This window comes from Heliconius melpomene, chromosome 20, assembly GCF_056956725.1.
Source record: "Heliconius melpomene rosina isolate 202511_hmr_F chromosome 20, ASM5695672v1, whole genome shotgun sequence".
Taxonomy (NCBI): Eukaryota; Metazoa; Arthropoda; class Insecta; order Lepidoptera; family Nymphalidae; genus Heliconius; species Heliconius melpomene.
In genome coordinates this window covers 13823748-13846637 of record NC_140408.1, presented here as the reverse complement: position 1 = coordinate 13846637, position 22890 = coordinate 13823748, and the positions used below count along the sequence as shown (strand labels likewise).

The following is a 22890-nucleotide window of genomic DNA, read 5'->3' as shown; positions in this document are numbered from 1 at the left end:
GTTTATAAATATCTGATTGTTAAATAGAAATGACTAATGCGTTGCTATTATATTACATAAAGCCTTCGATAAATAGACAATCCAATTTCTGAATTCCCGAGATTAGGACGTTTAACCAAACAAATTCATCATCATAGTATTAAAAATGTATATATAGGCAGACGGAATCTGGAAATCGAATGTTAAGACAATCTGTTTCCATTAAGAAACTTCCATTTCCTTTTTCTGCCGAATTCTCGAGACATTGTGTGTTGAATGGCGGAACTCATCGCCGCGCTTTACCTCTTTACCAGATTGAGGAAATAAAGTATTACTTTTAAAAAAACATGCAAGTGTGAAGATACCTTTATTGAATAAATTTGTTTTAAATACAATCCACTAATAAATAAAATTACTTAGTCCGTGGTTCGATGCAGTGAGGAGCTATTGTGTTATTGTTGGCGATTGTAAGTTTATTTATAAATATTTTAGCATAATGATAAATAATGCCAATGTACTGAATTAGGACAGCATGTGACTATATCCGCGGTGGTTGTGAGTTCGATGTTCACATGGGAGATGAATTAACTTAATTACCCCGTTTCAGTAAGATAGAGCGAAGCCATGAGTTGTGACAATCCATGAGCAGTGGCCCAAATTTGCATAAATGGTAGAGAGAAGTGACTTAACACTAAGCTGTTCACATTTCTATGGAGGCTTCTATTCAGGCAAAGGCACAAAACAAACGTCGTGTAAATAGTCATATGCTTACTTATTTTACAAATTTGCATTACTTAACTAATTATCATTGTTTTGTAAATTTTTTGACAAATTCCAACTCCTAGAGCTATTTAAAATAAACATCGAAAACGTCCTAGTTGGCTAATACGACCTTTAAAAGGCGCCAGTTGTAAACATTATACAAATTTGACTTAATACCTTTGTTTCAGTAGCAATCATGACATTCCTAGAGGATCGGGACTTCGACGATGTGCCCACCATACCAGAATATTATAGAGGGAAGACGATTTTCTTGACTGGTGGTTCAGGTAAAATTTTTTTTTTTATTTGTAGGCTGAAATCCCGAAAGCGGTATTAGAAGGATAACTTCAATTTTGGTAGAAAGAGAGAGGCGTTTGGATAATGGAAGTGAGTGTTAACGCATTTCTATAGAGAATTCTTACATCTACACCTGTATAAGCAGTCCCAGGCACTTCTCTGAGTTCTTCTCCTTGCAATGATATCCAAACTAAGAAGTTCTCTAATCGAATATTTATATATTTATGAAATTATTTTCAGTTTAGGGAATGAATTCTAACAAACTGTGAATTACGTGTTTAATGAAATATTTTTAAGAGTCTGAATTTCAAATTTTATAAAAATCGGTGCCATTTTAAAGATTCTTCCATACAATTTTCAACCTCCGTAATCCCTTTAGGGTTAACATTTTTCAAACTCCCTTGTTAGTGGATGTGAATGTGAATTATGAAAAATTTGTCAAATTTGACGTTTCTACCATCAGCAGTTACGGCTACCTCAGTCAGTGGGAACGTCTCCTTTTATATATACAGATAAACTACCGAACACGCGCAGCTTCGCGTGCATCTTTAGGAGTGAATTCCCAAAAAAAACCTTGAAACTTAAATGGAATATTTTTATATTTTTATAAAAGTCAATGCCGATTTAAAGATTTTTCCATATAAACTTTTAACCCTTCAGGGTAAAAAGTCTGTGCCCTTGCGCCACGAGTGGCCAACCATGCCATACTATACCTATATCAGACACCCAAGTAATATCGGAATATGTCACCAGCAATTTAAATATTATTTATATCAATGCCGCCATAACTTTAGAATTTTATTGCTTTCACTTATAAAGGTTTAACCTACAGTTTTCATTCAAAATAATTTACATACATATACATACGTAGCAGGGGTCAAATATACAATTTTGTGAATAATATAAAACTTAAATCTAAAATCGAGTAAAATTAACTTTTATATTAATATGCATGTCATTGAGGCCTCATGAAACGCGACAGGTTGTGGGTTCGATTCCTACTTGAAGAAATGAAATATTTAATATTTCAGGAGACAAAGTGCGGCGTTAGGTTTTGCCACTCAACACGCAATGCCTTAAAAATTCGGCGGAAAGTGGGGAAGTGTCGTCTAAGATACTGCGTTATTGACGCTCCACCCAAATTTCGAGACATCGTGCATTGAATGGAGCAATTTAACGCTACTCTTTGTCTAATTGATCGAGGAAATTAATGATCCCACAAACATCTTTTGCAACTAAGTCGTAACTATAACTACTGTCTTAATATTTTTTCAGGTTTCATGGGAAAGGTCTTACTGGAAAAATTATTATACTCCTGTACAGATCTCGATAGGATATACTTGCTGTTGAGGAACAAAAAAGGAGTGCCGCCGGAACATCGATTAGCTGCAATTTACAAATCTCCAGTACGTATGAAAAGTTTTAAGCTGAGTAAACTTTTGATTATTTTGAAATTCTTATATTCTCAGGCAGATATTCTCAGTCAGGACTCAGCACAACGTTTGTAGGTTTGATTCCCTTTCGGGGAAATTAATTATTTAGTTTTTTTACTCTGGTCTAATCGCAGCGAGCGTGGCGATAAATTCCGCCTCCCAACTGACAATGTCTCAAAAATTGGGCGATACATTGGGAACGGAGTGTCTCTACTTTCCTCTGTCTACCCTGCTATATGCAGGAATCAGTGTGAAGATAAAAATAAAAACGTTATTATTTTGTTTTTGTAAAGGATAGTAGAGGTATTTCTTTCTGTTTTTCAGTGCTTTGATCGCCTCCGCAATGAGAAACCCGGTGTTTTTGATTCAAAAGTGTTCTTTATAGCTGGAGATGTCAGTGAAATTGGTTTGGGTAAGATTCGTTAACATACTATATATAAAGTATACATATTTTTTAGTTTCACACTGCTTCCCACAGTGGAGGCAGAGGGAACCTAGTGTTAACGTAGCCCGTTTCCCATTTTCTGTCCTATTTTCGAAATGTTGAAACATGGAACTGAATACCGTTTTGCCTGTTGTCTTACCCTGCTATATGCGGGATACAGCGTGAAGCTATCAAATATCTTTCACTTAAATATCCAAATATCGAGTCAATCACTCACTTTAATTTAAGTGATGCACTCGTTCCCAATGACCTTTGTTGAATATTTACTATGACAATGGTCATTGTTGTAAATCAATTTAAATATTCGTTTTTTAGAGTATGTATAATCAATTTTTTCACCATCGTGCAGTGCGGCGGTTTTAGGTTCGATTCCTAATTGAGGGAATGATTATATTATACAAGAATTTTTATTTACTTTTGTGTGTAGTGACACCCCAGCTGTTATTACACCAGCGAGGCTTATTAAGGATATTAAATATTTGATATTTCCATTTTCTTCGTCCTGGTGTCGAGGCAAACGCGGCGTTGAGTCCCACCATTCAACACTCAATGCCTCCAGAATTCATCAGAAAATGGGGAACGGATTGTCTTAACACTAGGTTCCCTCTGCCTACTCTTTTTTGTGCGGGATACATGAAAAAGCGTGACACTAAAAAATTGTAACACATCCTTTTTCTGTGGTTAGGTTAAAGCTGAAATCATTATTTTCAGGTTTGTCAGATGATGATCGAACGCTAATTATAAACAGAACTCACATAATATTTCACGTAGCTGCAAGTGTGAGGTACGTGTTTTTTATAATACTAGGTAATATTTGCGGCTTCGCCCGCTCACGAAAATGAAAATAACTAAGAAATATGTATAACCGTGTGAGGCCGTCATGGCGGCAGGAGCATACACGTATGGTTAAAAACACCATAGGTTGTGAGTTCAATTCTCACTCAAGAAAATATAATATTTAAAATTTTTATTTTTCTCGCTCTGGTGTCATTCCGCGTCATTCCGTCACTCACCATGCAATCCTTGAAGACATCGGGGAAAAGAGGAGATCGAAAGTGACTTAACGAAGGACGGGGTGTCCTAACACGAGGTTCCCAGAAACCCTCCCCCCCTGCCTACGCTGCTATGAGTGGGAGATATATGTGATACGAGAATACATGACACATTCTAAGTTCCCGCTTTGCCTCGTTAACGTAGCTAGGGAATGGAATTAAATATTTTATTCCCTCGAGGGGCTTTCCTTTCCTCCATTGAACTTTCCACTGTCGCTTTGTATAAAATAATTGTTTCATATATTTAAGGTTCGATGATCATTTGAAAGCAGCTATTAAACTAAATCTTCGCGGTACAAAACAAATTTTGGAATTGGCTACAGAAGTACGAAATTTAGAAGTAAGACAAAAATAACAATACCATTTTTTTTTACCTTCACACAGTATCCCGCATACCACAGGGTAGGCAGAGGGGACCTAGAGTTAAGAGACTCCGTTGCCCACCTTCTGCTGAACTCTGGAGGCATTGCGTGTTAAACTGCAGAACTCAACGCCGTGGCTTGCCTTGACAGCAGAGAGAAGAAATGGAAATAAAAATTTAAATAAATGTTTCATTTATCTCCTCGGGTGGGGATCGAACCCACAACCAGTCGGTTTTACAGTCACACTTTGTGCCTCTTCGCCACGACTGGCCTCTCTTAAATTTATATAATTTACTAATAAATTAAGTATTTTACTTCATTTTTCAGTGTTTCACTCACGTATCAACGTCGTATTCAAACACGAACCGAGAACTAGTGGAGGAGATCATGTACCCACCGCTGGCGGACTGGCGGGACACTCTGAAAATATGCGACGAGCTCGACGACAGGGCCTTACAGGTGCTGACAGCCAAGTTAGTATTAATAATGTTTTTTTTTTCTATTTTTTTAGCTGCATATAGCGGGGTGGGCAGGGGGGTTTAGTGTTAAGAAACTCCGTTCCCAATTTTTCGCCAAATTTGAAGGCATTGCGTGTTGAATGGCGGAACTCAACGCAACGCTTTGCCTTGTTACCAGAGCTAAGAAATAAAAATTTAGATAAATTACAATACAGTCCCCCGAGTGGAAATCGAACCCGCAACTGTCGTTTTATAACTTTTACAGTCACACACTTGCTGCTACTTTTCCACTGCGCCACGACACGACGGCTTGAATTAGTATTAATAATTACAAAATATTATAAAAATGCCATTTAGATTTTGTTCCTCAGAAAATCGAAGATAAAGTGCCTTAACACTATGTTTCCTACCCTGCTATACGCAGAACAACAAGGTCAAGCCAATAAAAAAATTTAAATATATTTTTATTGTTTAGGTATATAGGAGAGATGCCCAACACTTATGTGTTTTCTAAGCAGTTGGCAGAACACGTGGTGTACGAATATAAGGGGAAATTACCTGTCGTCATCATTAGACCGTCTATAGGTAAGCTATATAAAATACATTAGAAGTAAGTTTTTTTTGTTTTAGGTACACTTACGTTCTCCTGATGGCCATGTAATATATTTTATCAAAAATATTTCATTTTCTTGTGGAGGAGTTTAATTCCGCTACTCAACAAACAATCTTGAATTTATTCAGAAAATATAAAAGAGAGTGTTAAATTTTGGCACTATACTCTTTCTGCTATTTGGAAAAAATATATAAGTGAAAAGAATATATTTTTTATTTCAGTCGTATCCAGTGTAAAAGATCCCATACCTGGATGGATCGAGAACTTCAACGGACCAACCGGAATTATAGTAGCTTGTGGAAAAGGTAAGCTAATTTTGATATTTACACATTACAGAGGCAACTTAGGAACCTAGTGTTAAGACACTCTCTTCCCAGTGAAAACGATGATCGTATATATTTGATATTAATTTCAGTTTTATACCTTCATGTGAAAAAATGATCTTGACTAACGACTAGACTGCCAACAAAGTCATCCTATAAGGATTTCGTTTTATCTTTTTAAGGTGTAGCCTAAAACTGAACGACTAAAGTATGGGAACCTAATATTAAGACGTTTATCATTTCCCTATTTTTAAAGTATGTTTAATATTTTTTTCTTATTTACAGGTATTCTAAGAACAATATACTCGAAGCCCGATATAATATCCGATTACATACCGGTGGATGTCGCTATCAAGTGTTTTATTGCATCAACGTGGTCCAGAGGGACCAAAAAGTAAGTTTATATTGAACTAGCGAAGCGTGGGTCACTAGTTTAGCGGCTTCGCCTGCTTAAACTTTTTGCTTTATTACAGCCAAATTATACAAAATCCTTGTATAAATTGTAGCCTATGTATTACTCCGATGTATAAGTTGTATGACTGTATAGTTTCATCTAAATCTGTTTAGCAGTTTTTACTTGAAAGTGGAGCAAACATCTATTCTAACTCACAAATTTTTACATTTACATACAATACTAGTAGGATATTTCTAAACTTTATTTTTCAAAAGATTATTTTATCTATAAGTTGATGCCGTAGTGACACAGAGACATAGCATCTGACTGTAAACACGACGACGGGTCGATTCCCGGATAGAAGAGCTATTTTCATTACCTCGCTCTGGTAGCCAGACAAAGCACGAAATTGGGTATCGCCACTCATCACGCAATGTCTCGAAAATCGGGCGTGGGGAAACGAGTGTCTTAACACATAGCCCCTTTGCCTACCCCGCTATATGCGAGATACAGCGTGAAACTCTAAACCCTCTTCCAGGTTAGAGCCAACAGACGACGTGCCCATCTACAACAGTTGTGCCGGGAGCCTGAACAACATAACAGTCCATGAACTAATTTCCATAGGCAAACAAATCATAGCGTCGATGCCTTTAAGCAATATGATCTGGTGTTTTGGAGCTACTATTACATCTTCATTGTTTATATTTAATGTTCAGGTACAATTTTTTTTAATTTGGGGGCCTAGTTTCTATTTTGACTTTTTTATTTTTTTGTATTGGGATTTTGGGTAATTTAGGGTCGTGGCATGGCAATGGAAGAAATGAATTATTTAATATTTTCATTTCCTCGTTCTGGTAACAAGATAAAGTTAAGTGGAGAATGGAGTGTGTAACACTAGGTCCTCACTCAAATATATATTTAAAAAAAATCGGAAATCCTTAAATAAATATTTCCATTTTTGTGATTTCGATATTCAACTATTTTAAAAAATTCCATTTTCAAGATATTTTGATTGGACAATACAAGTTTTATTTCCGTAGGTATTATTTCTCCATCTCCTACCAGCAGTTATTATAGACATGTTGTTATGGATCTTTGGACAAAAAACTATGTAAGTAAGCCTCTATTAACAATATGAAAAATAGTAAAAAAGAAACAAAAACACTTGAGGAAATGAAGAGAAAGATAGAGGGTCTATGCGTAAAAAAGAGTGAAGCTTTTATTAAACTTTTACAGGCTGGTGAAAATCCAACGACGTATCTACGTAGCAAATCTAGCCCTACACTATTATACAATCCATCAGTGGACGTTCAGCAATGTCAATTTTGTCACTCTCCGATCAAAGATCAAGGACAAAGATCAAGAAGACTTTTACTATGACTTAGAAAATGTGGACAGATATGAATTCTTTAGACAGTGCTGTAATGCTGGGAGGAAGTACTTGTTGCATGAGACAGAGGATGATATACCGAAGAATAGAGCTCATTATGCAAGGTATTTATTTTTACTGTACGACTGTAAACACGACAGGTTTTGGGTTCTATTCCCACTTGAGAATATTAAATACTTAACATTTTCATTTCTTCGCTCTGTGTCACGAGGCAAAGTGCCCCGTTGAAAACACGATTTAAATGTGGATACTCTTGTATAGATGAGAATATTTCCTTTTTGTTCCAGACTTCAATTTGTGAAGAATTTGACAACATGTTTATTCTTCGGCTTCATATTTTGGTGGGTGATGAGTACAGAGTGTGTTCAAAATCTTTTTGCTGTTACTGATTAATAATAGATATAAATTTGACTAAAATTAATTATGTAATGTAATAAATAAATTTTAAGTACGTAATATATGCCATAAATGACCGTAAACACGACGATTGTGAGTTCGATTTCCACTAGGGGGTAATCAAGTATTTTCATTTTCTCGTTCTGGTAACAAGAAAAACAGCGTTGAGTACCACCACTCAACGCACAAAGTCTTCAAAATTGGGCGGTGCATGAGAAAAAGAATGTCTTAATATTAAGTTCCTTCTTCTAACTCTGCTAAATGCGGAGTACAGCGTGAAGCTACATATTTACATATATTATTTTTACTTTACGATGCATCTCGCACATAGCAGGGTAAGTAGAGGGAACTTGGGAACCTACTATTAAGACTTTCTCCTGAATTCCGGACTTTCTTTTCCCTGTTGATTGGCGGAACTGAAAGCTACACCTTGCCTCGATACCAGAGCGAGAAATTGAAAATGTTAAATATTTGATTTCCTCGAGAGAGAATCGAACTGTCGCGCGTGTACAGGCACACTTGTGGCCTTGCGCCACGACTGGCCTTATTATCACACACTAAAATAAAATTTAATAAATAATAATTTCTCTTGCCAAGTGATCTTTCCTAGTAAATTTCTGTGGGTAGCAGAAAGTAAATACCTCCCTACATAGATGCTAACAATATGTAACAACTGTAAGGGAATTTCGAAGTAGCTTTAATAAGAATATAATATACCTTAGTAACCAGTAACTCTTGGATGCAGGTTCAGGTTCGAACCTCGTTACGTTCCATTTCTTATATTTTTCAAAATATTTTCCTTTTGTACAATTACCTATATGTAAGTTATTTATAGATTATATTTTTTTATGTTTTGTGATTTTACTTAAATAAAATTATTTTATTTTTCATAGAAGAAAAAAATGGTCTTTATTTTATGAATAAAAATTTTGGAAATATAGTTTTAAGATTTTTTTTTAGTTTTCGTCTGAAAACTACTAATAGTGTATAGATAAGTCTCGCATCGAAACGATCAAGGTATCATTTATAGAAAAAACAAATCAGGAACTCGTGCACTCAATTTTCAAATGAGTGAACAAATTATTCTCATTTTCAGACTCTGATAACAAGACATTACTCGTTGTTGTGCTCCGCCATTCAACACGTAATGGCACTTTTTAGCGGCTTTTAATTTTATAGGTCGGAATGTGGAAAATATAGTTTCATAACACTAAGTTCCCTCTGCTTACCCTTTTTTACGCATGACAAAAAATAAAATATAACAAATTTATATTTTATTTCTTTTAATGCATTCTCAATACAAGTAGATGACCGTACCAAAATATAAAGTACATTTAGATTTTATTTCATTTATATTGAAAATTATAAAATTATAATATTCTTATATCACAAATTGAGTTGAGTACCTCTTTATTAGAACTAAGAGTTTCTTATATTATGCATATAAAAGTACGAGACTGAGCTAAAGTGGTCTAACTTAAAGAAAGATTATTTTTATGTAGATCCGATCTCTACTCGGAGGCATGATTTTCTTAAATTATATTTTTAAAATTGAATTATAGTAATTTAAAGGCGATAGATATCTTTCTAGTTATAAAATGACCATACAAATGAACGCAAAATATTATATCATTTACTAAAAAAAAATCCTTACAAAACAATTGGGTTTAATTTTAAAATATAGTTAAGCCACTTTAGCCTTCATCTTCATTTGAGCACATACATAATATTCGTATATACAGTACAAACGTTTGAACGTAATGTAACGAACTAACTTGATACATAATATATTATCTTTACAAATTGCACATATATATTCTATTACTAATTAATCTAAGTCTAAGTTATCACTTAACAGATATTACAGAGAGATCTTGGCGACAATCTCTCCGTTTTTCTCTTTAAGTTAGTAGCTAATATAATTATATCTATACTAATATTATAAAACTGAAGAGTTTGTTTGGTTGAACGCGTTACTTCAGGTACCACTGGTTTAGATTAAATTGTCTTTTCATGTTGGATAGTCCATTTATAGTCCAGGAAGGCTATAGGCTATATCACATCACGTTAATCGTTTCAATGTAACCCAGTGTACCCGCTGTCAGGGTGTCATTCACCAAACATAACTCTTAGCTATTTTCAGTAAACCATACGGGCTAAGCCGCAGTTAATATAAATATAATTTCATAAAAATTGAGCATGTCTTTATATTTTTAAAATTACTTCAGTAAAGAAATAAAAACTAATCTTAAAAACAGGTAGGTAGATAATGGTTCATAAAAATAATCATTCAAATTAAATTACATGTTATCTCGCTGGTTTCCATTAAAACTAAAATAAGTAAAATATCACTTAAAATTAAATGTTGTATATGAAGAAAGTTCAGTGTTGGATCACTCCTTTTTTTTCGTGTCTACACTTGTACTAGAAAGAGGATTATTAAAACTTTCTTTAGTAAAATAATACAAGTCCTTAACATATATTAATTTAATTTCTTGACAATGGCGTTATGGTTTGGTCAGCATGTCGTTAGCGATAGTTGTGGTTTAAATATTAGTTGGCTCGCTTGTTTAAAAATTTTGTTTTCTTAGTAAATATTTTATTTTTTATAAGGCAAATTGCGGAGTTGGTCCGTGCCTATCTGTTATTTTTTTGGCGAGAAGTGGAAAAGACATGACTTAACGCTATGTTCTTCAATACTAACAAAATGTATGAGATGCGTGAAGATCATAAAAAAATTCAATCTCATACAAAATGTTTTATATATCAGTTATCAAACTAAGCTATTTCATTACAAAACAAGAAAAGTCGACTTCTGGCACCAGTCTAGATCACTGTTCAATTAACCATCTTTATGATACAGTAGTCTATCTTTACTTCTAGAGTCTTATCATCCCCAAAACTTGGTTACAAACAATATTTTTTACTCAAAAATATTATTTATTCATCCAGAATGAATCCATTCAACCATGTAAAAGGTAAACTTATAAAACTATTCTCATTCATTCACATATCTTCATTTCATTCCATATTTATGTGTAAATCTTTGTGTTTGGATCTATCATCGTAATAATCGAAGTCACTACCATCGTCTAACACCTCTAAGTATTCAGATTTGCCATTTTTATCACTTTCACTTGAATCACTTTTGTATGCTTCATTTGTCTCATCATTAGTTTCAAGTTTATTTATAAGAGAATTTTTTCTATCGAAATCAAACAGCTTGTGAGTAAATTCTTTTATTTTATCTGTATTAATGAATTTCTCTTTCTCTCCTTCATTATTACTATCATCATTTTCGCTATCTATTAGTCTATCGTTGAATTTTTCATTCTCAGTGTCTGACGATAGTGGTATTTCACAAGGAGAGTATACGCCATCTTTGTTTATCTGTTTGTTTGTGTGTTTGTTTTTGTCCAACCAGACGTTGCTCTTAAAATTGTTTTTGTTGTAATTCTTGAACATGATTTTGAATGTGAGTATATACGAAGTGAGAAGGATCAAGATGGCGCCAGCGATGAAGCTCAGATACATTAAGACTGTCTCCACAACAGGCAATATGTTGATATAGAATCTAAATTTGATTTCCATTGATTTTGGCAGTGTGTACATTCTCTGTGAAGGAAATTAAATGGTATAATCAATCAGTAGTAATATTTCATGCTTATTTTTATATATGTTACTTTAAAACAACATATTTATTTGTATATATAATTTAAATTAGATATACTCGTATAATATGTGAATTAATTTGTCTACCAGAGTTGATAAACGAAAATACTTGTCATAAGTCATGCACATGTGGGGATTGAACCCATAGCCATCGTCATTACAGACAAACACCATCTTACTCTAAACACAATTAAATATATTGTAAAAATAAAAAATATATATGAAGGTCGTGGGGGCATAAGCGGACGATTATAAACGAGATGGTTGTAAGTTTTCATCGTGGGGAAATAAATATTTACTATTTTCTTTTCCTTGCTCTGGTACGAAGAAAAAAGCGGCGTTAAGTTCTACCAAAAGATACACAATGCCTCTGGAAAACTGTAGAGAGTGGAAACGTAGGTGTCTTAATGGGAACCAAGTATCTGACACTAGGTTCCCGGGTACCCTGTCATACTATGTAGGGGATACAGTGAGAATCTAAGAAAAATACTTACAATATCAAACCATAACAAAGGAAGGTACATATTAGCGAAACGATCTGCATTCTTTATACCCGATATATCATCAAGGGCCATGTTGATTTGGAATTTCGATGATATGTCCAAGGGAAGACCGGAACTTGGTTCGACCCAAAAGCTAAAAAAAAAAACATTTTTTAGGGTCAATGAAACTTCATGCAAGTTGCTAAAGCAGGTTTAAATTTAAAAAGTGGAATTTGAAGATAGTACACTTTTGTTATTTACGTAATATTTTAAGTTTTTAACCGATTTAAAAAAAATAGGTAGAAAACGGTCTTCGTTTCATGAATATTAAAAAAAAAAGATTAATGGACGTCCACCCATATTTGAAGGTGACTTATATATACTTATATAATATATCTAAGTAATTTAGAAAAGTAATATAAAATTCAAAGTTAAAATTCACTGGATATTGTAAAACGATTTTATTTTATGATTAATTTACATTTTAAAATATTTTGTACAATGTTTAAGTCGACATGGCTTGGACAAGAAACGTAGGTACGAGTCCCGCTACATTTCATTTTTATTTTTTTATTGCACGAAATTAACATTAAATAAAAAATCTTACCTAGTCTCATGATCTTCCTTGTTTGGAGTTAATCCCTCGACTTTACTGAACAGGATATCATCACCTTTATAAAAATGAGGATAGGACAGAGCTATAGGGAATCCATAGTAACAGTCCGTTACATCGATAAGACCTTCAGGCAGACATTTACCTAAAAAAATAATTTAAAAAATTATTCAGTTGAGATATTAGTGAATTTTCACGCTTTATTTGCAAGGAAGCCTTCCCTCTGAATAGGCATTGCGTGTTGAGTGGCGAAACTTAACGCCACGCTTTGCCTTATTACCAGAGCTAGTAAATTAAAATTGGAAATCGAACCCATGACCGTCGTGTTAACAGTCGCACGCTTGTGTGCCACGATGGCAAAAGCCAATTATTTATAAAATGCTCACCATGTCTGCAGAAGCATTTGTTCTCTTTAATATTTTTGCCATTATCCAACATGTGTTCTGGAAACATATATTTGTAACCTGAGAGACCATTTTTGATCCCTTCTTCAACGGGAATCTGGAAAAGGCGAAACATATTAGTTGAATTATAATTTAGCGTTAAGATATTTGACATCAAATTTTCGACATATCTATTGACGAGAGCGGAACTCAACGCCGAACTATGTTTTGTTACCATAGCGGAGAAATGAAACAATTCCTCCGAGTAGAAGTGGAGCCTACAGAGGTTCCCATGAGTGATTGCAAATATCCTACACAAAAAAATATAAGATAACTAATATCACTTACCAAAGGTGCAGCTCTACATAAACTCTTCCTAAAGAAAAGAATAGACTCATTTCTTTGAGCATCTCCCTTGAACTTCGTTCCATCTGAAGCATATTGCACATTCGAACAATGTTTTCCATTCCACTGAGGAAGGTCTGTAGATCCTCTATAGGTGTCTATGAGACCAGCGAGTGACAGATCTTTTTCGCCAGTGAAAATCGTTTCGTAGTCTCCTTCGAAATCGTACATCTGGTAATAAATTAATAAAAATATAAATAGTACTTCATTGTTTTCATTTAGCTTAGAATCGAACACATCCCTGTCGCGCTTAACAGCTAGGCCGCTGTGCCTCGACAGTCTAATTATTTTACTAAAAAATACACACATACCCGATCAATCAGCCCAAGTTTGTCAAAGTATATCCACCCTGGCATGAAGGTGTTGCCCAGGGTCATCAGCTCAGATTTATAGCCCATCATGAATTCCTTAGCAGTCATCTTGGCCAGCGGCTGGGAGTTGGTTATGCCTATCAGATTATTCAGGCCGAAGCGTGTCATAAAACTTTGTGGAGAAACGACGTTTGCTATGGACTGTAAAAGAAAACTTGTTGTTTAGTATTAGTTAGAATAAGTTAAAATTATTTTACATAAAGTTCTTGTTTTAAGTTCTTGTTTCTTCACGTTGTATCCCGCATCAACCAACCTAGTGTTAAAACACTCCGTTCTCTTTTTTTTTTCTGGAAGAAGTGTGAGTAGGAAGTTTATGTGGCCAAATATTGCACAACTTTAGAGTGTTCCTTGAAGAATTATTTTATTTTTAGCTTCACGAAGTATCACGCATATAGCAAAGCAGACAGGGGGAACATAATATTGTATTGCGTGACAAGTAGCGGAACTCAACGCCGCCGCTTGTATAGCGCTATTTATATTATGCGGGGCTAAATTGTACACCTTTTTGTGCGTTCTTCTTACGTTGCCTTACTGTAAAACGTGAGATCTTGCTTTTCCCCTTTTAGTACTTTCCTTTACTCCCCAAGGAACCTACATGCTAAATTTTAAATCTCCCAGACATTCAATAATCGAATAGTTTGGTATAATATACAGAAAAAAATAGAATAGAATAATTTTTGATCGTATTTTATTAAATCAGGTCTTTTATATGTACGAGTATAATAGTAGTCGTTTTTTATTCGTTCTTTATAATCTTTAAGTCAACATGCAAATTGGGAAACTTGTTATTTTTAGTCTTTTGGTTATTCAATAATACATTATATTTGATTTATATTGTTTTGTGCAATTTATTATATTTTATTAATAAAGTGGGATTGTAAGTGTGACAGTTGTTGTTGCGTTGAATACAATTAATTTATAGGATGTATGTATTTCGAAAGCGGCTTTAGTAGGATAATTTCAAATTTGATTAGGATTATTATTTCTCTACCTAACCTAATCAAATTTGAAATTATCCTACTAAAGCCGCTTGCGAAATACATACATCCTATAAATTACTAGAAATATTTACCATGCCACCATAGAGTCAAGAGAATCACCTTCCCTTCTCTAAATAGAATTCAATATTACTTCCCAACTACACATTTAGTTTTAAAATGTTGCATTTTATATTCGATATTAGAAGGTTTTATATCTATTTCATATATTAAAGTTTTGAGGTCAGCCGTGGTGCTGGGGCACAAGGTACACTATAAACGAGACAGGTCGTGGATTCGGATCCCACTCTCTAGTACAATGGTATTGTACCATCAATCTGATTTGAATATGAAATTGGAAGATGGCTTATCAGCCAGCAGTTCCATCAAACTGCCTACTAGCAAACATATGGAGTTTGTTCCCACGGGGACTTTTTCAGGGTGCGGCCTGAAGTTTAGCTTTGAACGTGTAAATGTTGTTTTTTTTAAAACTTTTGGGGGCACATTTCTTGTAAATAAAATTTCTGGGGTAGGCAACAGACTATTCTTCCTACGCTCATTACAATCGTAGTAATAATGTGTAAGGCGTGTTTTTAATTTTTTTAACTATTCATTTATTATTTTAATCAATTGGTTTTTGAGATTGTCGTCCGACTTCATATTATTAGTATAGAATATAGATACGTATATTTTTTACACATAAAAATGATCGTCACATTAATATGCAATTAATTTCTAGATACCAGGTTTCATTTAATACCTACAAAATACCAAAGAAAAATGCAAATTTACTATAGTTTATATTCAAAATTTAATATTTATACGTATTAATTTTGTTTCCTGATAGCAATAAATTAATAGCAAATTAATTTGACGATCACTTTTAAAAAATATAATAATCTATAATACTCTTCACTAATATTATGAAGCTGAAGAGTTTGAACGCACTAATCTCACGAGCTACTGATTCTACTGCATAGGACAGGGTAGATAGAGGGAATACAGTGTTAAAACACTCCATCCCTAACTTTCCGTCCATTTTTCGAACAATTGCCTATTGAATGGCGTAACTCAACTCTGCGCTTTGTCTTATTACCCTGGCGAGGACTATATTATCGTATATTACTATAAATACACTGCCTTTCAAACTATTGACAAATCAAATGTTCAAAGGAATGTGTCCTTTGAAATTTAGTTCAGTATAAGATTACTTGAAGGTAAAATTTGCAACATCATACTTATATAGGATTGCTATTTGGTATTTCTCAATAGACTAACGAGGTCTAAGGTACAAAATGCATTTGAATATCCATATAGATGCATCGTGGTGGAATTTGTGGAGAGTGTGAATCAATAGTTATGGGTTCGATTCCATTTATGGTAAACGTTATCATATTTTAATTCGTGTAGATAGGCAGAGAACCTTGTCTTGTTGCGAATTTTTCTTTAGATTTATTTGTCTCTACAAATCTTAATTTAGTTTATTACTTAACACAAAATCTATTTCTACTTTCGTGGCGCAAAAGCGTGCATAAATGCGAGGGGTGTGGGTTCGATCCCGATCGGAGGACGAAATATCATTCACTCAACACGCAATACCTCAAAATTTCGGCGAAAAGTAGGTAACAGAAGTTTCTTAACATAAAATTCCCAGGATCCTTCCCTCTATCCTGCTGCTATATTCAGCATGCACGCGTGAAACAAAAAAAATACCATAAGTTCATCAAGAGTTGTATAAAATACTATCCTATATATTAAGTTATTTTTAAGCTTCACGCTGTATTTCGCATACAGATGTGCAGACGGAGAGAACTTAGTGTCAAGACACTCTGTTCCCCACTCAATTTCTGTGACATTGTGTGTTGCGTGACGGAGCTCACAGTTGCACTTTATCTTGTCACCAGAGCGAGGAATGCTAATAACTTATTCATTCTATATTTTAATTCAAAATAACAGTTATCTATACTAATATAATAAAGCGGAAGAGTTTGTTTGTTTGTTTGAACGCTAAGATCTCTGGATCTACTGGTTCGATTTACTTTGTTTTTGTTTTGTATGAAAGCTGCATTCTTCAGAAGTGCTATAGGCTATATAATATTACATTACACATACATACTAATAAATTAAAATACTTTCTAATTTGACATGCAACTTATTCATGTTAATAACAACCGTCGTCGCTACGCGACCGCGTTCGTTACCGCGTCATTTTTTCATATTCATCCTTATGAAAATAAATATAATAGTCACTTTTAGCATTTCATCTAGATTGTAATTATATTTCTATAGATATTATATTCTTATATTTCAAGCAGGCGTAGCCGCGTCCGGGTCCGCTAGTTTTTTTATACGAGGACTAAAAATTTATTATAAAAAGATGAACTAAAAGAATCGAATTTTACAATCTCGTTTTATTATATTCGTTATTAATGTGTTCGACCTTTGTTTCCAAAACTTTTTGATTTGGTTCAATAAATTTTAGTGTCGAAAAAAAAGTAAAAAAAAAGGATATATTATTATTGAAAAGGATATATTATCAAACCTTTGTGGCGCATCGGCACAGTGTCTGACCACTAACGCGACTCAAAAATTGTTGCGGAAAGTAGGGAACGGAGTGTCTTAAAAGGTGTCCTTAACCTACCTCTGTATATGAAGGATAGATACATGTTAAAACTAAAAAAAAACTATTAAAGACATTACATATTCTTAAGCAAAAGAGAACCCTTTATTCCAACTGCAAAAAAAAACACTTAAAAAAATTATACCTTAAAAAAATTTGAACTCGCAACCATTACATCCTCTAGGGAATTTCACTACTATATCTACCTATCAAAAACACCTATCTTCAATACATTTCGCTATTAATAAACCTAACATTACATCGATAAGTCCAGAAGTGCGACCCGAGTGAACTCTGTCGCAACGCTTGGACGGTTATTGGGACAAGAGTGCATCGACGAGAGTGCATTGATTGCTTAAATACAAATATAACTAAATATATACCTAATACAATATAATAAGTAAATAATAATATAAAGGTACACTCTACCTATCATGCTAAACAAATATAACTAGGTAAATGTATCTTTGACGACATCTCGGCGTAATGGCGAAGCGAAGCTGATTTTTTTTTATTTTAAGAAAATATTCAAAATTGAGAAAATTCCTGATTTTAGGAACTGCGCAGCCACGACTCGTCGACCGTACTGTACTTCCCGTTAAATTAATTTGACCACGCAGATATAGTAAGTAGCATGTAAAAGCTAGCAATCTATAAAAGGCAAAATTATTATGGAATTCTGTACCGTTCGAAATATTATAGAATACGTGTTATTATAGAATATTATAGTTAATTCCCACTGTTAATAATACCCACAGCAGAAGTCGTCATATCGTACAGAGTGTCACAACAATGTTAATTTGTAATAAATTGTAATTTTCAATTAACCTAATCTTTCTTTGTACTAATAAACTTTTTAACATTATTTCTCCATGGTAGCCATTCGTAGCCTAAAAACAGCTTTCTCAAGAAAAAGTTGATTTCAATAAAATATATATATTATATTACTTACCAATAAAGCTATATGCGGTAAATACAAGATATCATCCTCTTTGTTACCCATGGAGAGTTCCTCTTCCCATATGAGGGGATGACGGGGTATGGAGGACAAGGTGCCATTGTCGTTGAACGTCACGTTGCTATGTTCCAAGGCTTCCCTGAAAGAATAAAATAATAAAGAATAGAATACTCTCTGTGCATATATTAGGATATTTAGAGTACGCAAAGAAAGAGAATATTTCCAATTTTTCGCTCTGGCACCAAAGAAAAAAAGCCCGGCGTTGAGTTACACCACTCAACACGTAATGCCTCAAAAAAATCAGCAGAAAGTGGGAAATGGAGTGTCTTAACACTACGTTTACTCTACCCTGTTGAGTGCGAGATACAGCGTTAAGCTGATTTAATACAATTTTTAGTTTAAAAACTTACCGGTAAACAAAAGGACCAACTTCTTTCACTTTTATTTTATCGTCCTTCCCCGCCATGTATTCTTCAGCATTAGTAACGTTGAATAGAAACACTCTGGTGTATAGCTTCACTTCCGGTTTCCTCCACATTTCATAGATTTCCCCTTGATTTGACAATAGTAATTTCTGGAAAATAAATAAATTATTTGTATTCATTTCCTATATATTAATATTGTGAAGGATCACTAAGATCTTTAATTTCTGTTCGTTTCCAAAGGATGCCTTATTTTTTGTTTAGATTTACATTAATGGTTAACGGATTTTTATCTTTTAATTTTTTTAAGCTTCACGCTTTTAGCAGGTTAAGTAGATATCATTTAAACATTGACACATTGTGAGTTCGATTGATTGTTGTAGGTTCGATTTCCAATTGAGGGAAATAAATAATTTCTCTTCCTCATTCTGGTAACAGGATTACAAATAAAGCGCGCACAGGAATGTGCCGAAAATTGAGCGAGAAGTAGGGAATGGAGTGTCTCAACATAAAACCCTTTGCCTACCCTGCTATATGCGGGATACAGCGTGAAGCAAAAAAAGCTTGTTAAGTAAACATTTTTTTTATGGTTTATGCTGAATTCCCTATATCGCAGGATAGGCAGGGGGTATCTTTGAGCCTAGAGATAAAACGCTACGCTCCAAACTTGCCACCAAATTCTGGAAGCATAGCGTGCTGAGTGGCAGAACTTAACGTCGCGCTTTGCCTCGTCTCCAGAGTGAGCAAATTAACATTTAATAAAATATTACATTCCCCCGAATAGAAATCGAACCCAAAACTATCGCCCCGTGTGCCACAATGGGCGTTTCTTATATTAAAAATTGAATATAACACTTACCCATCTGTATATAAGATCATATGGATGTAAGAACATTATAGCGAAACCGACGCCTAATAAAATGAATCCAAGTAGGAAAAGAAGAAATAGGCCTGTAACAAAAGAATAATACTAATTAAGAATATAATAGACTAGTCATGGTGCAGGAGTACAAGGATGCGACTGTAAACGCGGCGGGTTGTGGATTCGATTCCCACTCGAAAAAAAATATATATGTGTATGTCAATTGCATTTATGTCATACATATATTTATGACTTGTTTTTTGGAATTTTCGATTTTCGACATTGCGAGTCGAGTGGCGGAGTTTAACACCGTACTTGATTACTAGAGCCGGAAGGTGAAAATAAATTAATATAATCACCCCCTGAGTAGGACTGGTCGATGGCTCAACGTGGCATGTTAGTCTTCAAATAAAAGTGATCGGCCTTTAACAGATTTTTAGAATTTAATTATAATAGCTATAATATTTCCTGGACTATAAAGAAAAATCATATAAAAAATCTCATACATACGTGTAGGTATGTGTATGCGAGAATTAGTTCTAAACTCATATCATATTATATTAAATATGAAAATATTTTCATTTCCCTACAATAATATAACAAAATGCGGCGTTGGGTTCCGCCACTCAAACCCTAATGACTCTAAAATAACGGAAAATGGAGAACGGAGTGTCTTAACACTCGGTTCTCTCTGTCTAGCCACCAATGCGTAGGTAACTAAAAATCTTCCATTGTAAATGTTATAAAGATCAGTCAAATCACACAACTATAAATTAAAAATAATGACATGAATAGATGTAGTAATCGATAACATGACCATAACACGGGTTAGGTGCGTTAAACACTTAATTTATAGCGCTAGCACCTCATTTTTTTTGTTTATCCTCACGTTATTTTTCTTTAACTTCGCGCTGTATCCCTTAACACGGTAGGCAGGGGTAAACTAATATCGCTTAGAAGACAAGAGAAGAGAATAGACACTTCGTTCCCCACTTTCCGCTGAATTTTCGATGCATTGTGTCCAATAATGTGGAGAAAGGTTTCTATCTTTGTTATATTGCAAAGTTATTTTTCTTACAAATTGCAAATAACGAAAATACGAAAACGCGTGAAGCGATGCGAAGGTTGTTTAAATTATTTCTATTTACTTTCTCCGAAAGCTAAGCTTAGCATTAAGTTCTGTTACTCAACAAGCTATGTCTAAAAATGGGGAAACAGGAAAACATAACCCTCCTTTTAAGTTTCTACGCAGTCGGGTAAAAAACATGAAAAATCGCTATTATTTCCTATATCTCACATTTAGTAGGCAACAAGTCTTATAGTTCATTGAATTAATTCACACTGTAGTACAAACATCGTGTAATGGCTTATATAATATGTTTTATAATTCCGGTACGATTCAAGAACTTTGATCAGGATTTTAGCGTATATTCTTATATTTGCGTGTTTTTTAGACAGAGAGAACTTGTTAGGCCACTCCGTTCCCCATGTTCTGCCTATTTTCCGAGATGTGTATCTGGCGTAACTAAACACAGCATTTTGATTTCACTTTCTTCTAGAGCGGGTTTCGTTTCCACTTCCCCTAATTGGGATCAACTGCGCCGCGACACTCTAATATGAAATTTGAATTTCTTTAAAAAGGAAAATAAAAAAATTACAAAACCAGACATAAACAAAAGAAAGATTGTTGTATGACTCATACAAATTATGTTACTTAAATGAAATTTGAATCGATCGACGAGTTACAAATGGACCTAATAAAATTTACCACAAAATGATCGAAACCCTTTTATTACCTTATAATTTTACAAGCTACCCAAACACGGCTTCGCCCGCTTAAAATTATTGTTATGTTTTAGTCCAGTTACACAAAATATTTACATAAATTGTAGTATGTTATTCTGTTAAATTATTACATTACGGAATTTTAATTATTACGGAACACTATATACCAATTAACTCGTTCTTGACCGGACTTGGCAAACATTTCCTTCTTGAAGGTCATTACTTTGATTATCGCTCAGTGAAAATATTTAAGACCTTATGAACACAAAAAAAAAATATTTGCATCAATTTAAAAAAACGTGACACTAAAATTATATTTTATAAACAAGTTTATTCTGCATAAATCATATTAATTAATTATTCAATAGTAGAAATATTGTTAAGGTCATTGTGTGACCCTACGTTTTCGTATACTAGTGAACGCCCGCAAATTTGCTTACACGGACTTTAAGATTTTCGTTTTGGCTTCACGATGAATCGCGCATATTGTAGGAACCTGAGAACCTAGTGTTAAAACACTCCGTTCCCCACTTTCCGTTGTGCCTTATCAGATGGTTTTCGTTAATAGAACGAGAAAATGAAAATATTCAATTTAAATTTCTCCTCCCACTACCACTACCACTAGCTTCGTCTGCACGTTGTCTGTCTGTCACTCAACGACGAAGAAGTTTTCTATGTATGTTATTATATGCTTGTTTATAATTTATGATAATATAAGAAATTAGTTAAAACGTGAGTGAAAAACGTGATTTTTTTATGGCGAATACAAGTTTTTATAGTCTGGAACACCTGTTTTTTTATAATAATAAATTCAGGTTATTAGTTTCTGCGCTAGAATTGAAAAAAAAAACCATAAATCTTTATGTTTATTCTTTATATAATATCTTGTATTTATAAAATGGACTGCCCATTATGTATAATCTTAACCTAGTAGGTACTTTTTCCATTCTTTATTTAAATAAAAAAAATATGCGAGTTAATAGTTAATATAAGAGTAACTAGTATTTTTATGTGGAGCATATCTCATATTGCGGCAATGAGCTCCGCGACAACCCTCAACACGGAATGCCTCATCTGGCAGAGATTAAGGTACAGCGGAAGCTGAACAAAATACTTGCATATTAAACTTAAATTACTATGTTATCTAGCAGGGTAGGTAGAGAAAATCTAGTGTCAAGACACTCCGTTTGTCAGTTTCCACCAGAAATCACCAGATTTCTCAATAAAGAAGATTTTTTATCTTGAAATTAAAGAGATACATTAACCTCTAAATTTAACGGCAAATAAATAATTAACAATTTGCCATTTTCAGATTAGATTAATTGAATGTTACATGATTTCAACTCGCAACCTCCGTCAGTTCCGCATCGAAGCCTTGATAATGAACATTTGTACCAGAAGGTCAATTTGCATAAATCACTTAACATAAATTTTGA

At 33.9% G+C, this 22890-nt stretch overlaps 2 protein-coding genes across 4 annotated transcripts in view; one reads left to right on the top strand and one right to left on the bottom strand.

Moving 5' to 3' along the window:
• Nucleotides 1–336: 336 nt before the first annotated feature.
• On the top strand, nt 337–8985 carry LOC146528123 (fatty acyl-CoA reductase 1-like). 2 transcript variants are annotated; one of them, XM_085204674.1, is made up of 14 exons: nt 337–446; nt 933–1028; nt 2314–2444; nt 2796–2883; nt 3628–3700; nt 4218–4308; nt 4658–4803; nt 5264–5373; nt 5623–5706; nt 6010–6118; nt 6657–6834; nt 7159–7229; nt 7355–7612; nt 7796–8984. In XM_085204674.1, exons 2-14 carry the CDS (start codon nt 938–940, stop codon nt 7899–7901), a joined length of 1536 nt encoding a protein of 511 aa, XP_085060800.1. In that variant the 5' UTR covers nt 337–446; nt 933–937; the 3' UTR covers nt 7902–8984. The 2 variants fall into 2 exon arrangements, with proteins under 2 accessions (XP_085060800.1, XP_085060801.1); XM_085204675.1 differs by lacking the exon at nt 337–446 and having other exon boundaries at nt 464–1028; nt 7796–8985.
• A 185-nt stretch (nt 8986–9170) lies between these two features.
• The window catches only part of LOC146528122 (scavenger receptor class B member 1-like), a 54935-nt gene continuing 41215 nt past the window's right edge, over nt 9171–22890 (bottom strand). For both annotated transcript variants that reach the window (XM_085204672.1, XM_085204671.1), the window contains 9 exons: nt 19667–19758; nt 18796–18959; nt 18380–18524; nt 13771–13971; nt 13403–13630; nt 13058–13172; nt 12666–12816; nt 12071–12212; nt 9171–11519 (listed from right to left, as the gene is read on the bottom strand). In XM_085204672.1, the coding sequence (XP_085060798.1) occupies nt 10926–11519; nt 12071–12212; nt 12666–12816; nt 13058–13172; nt 13403–13630; nt 13771–13971; nt 18380–18524; nt 18796–18959; nt 19667–19758 (1832 nt within the window). In that variant the 3' untranslated portion in view covers nt 9171–10925. The remainder of the gene's footprint in view (nt 11520–12070; nt 12213–12665; nt 12817–13057; nt 13173–13402; nt 13631–13770; nt 13972–18379; nt 18525–18795; nt 18960–19666; nt 19759–22890) is intronic.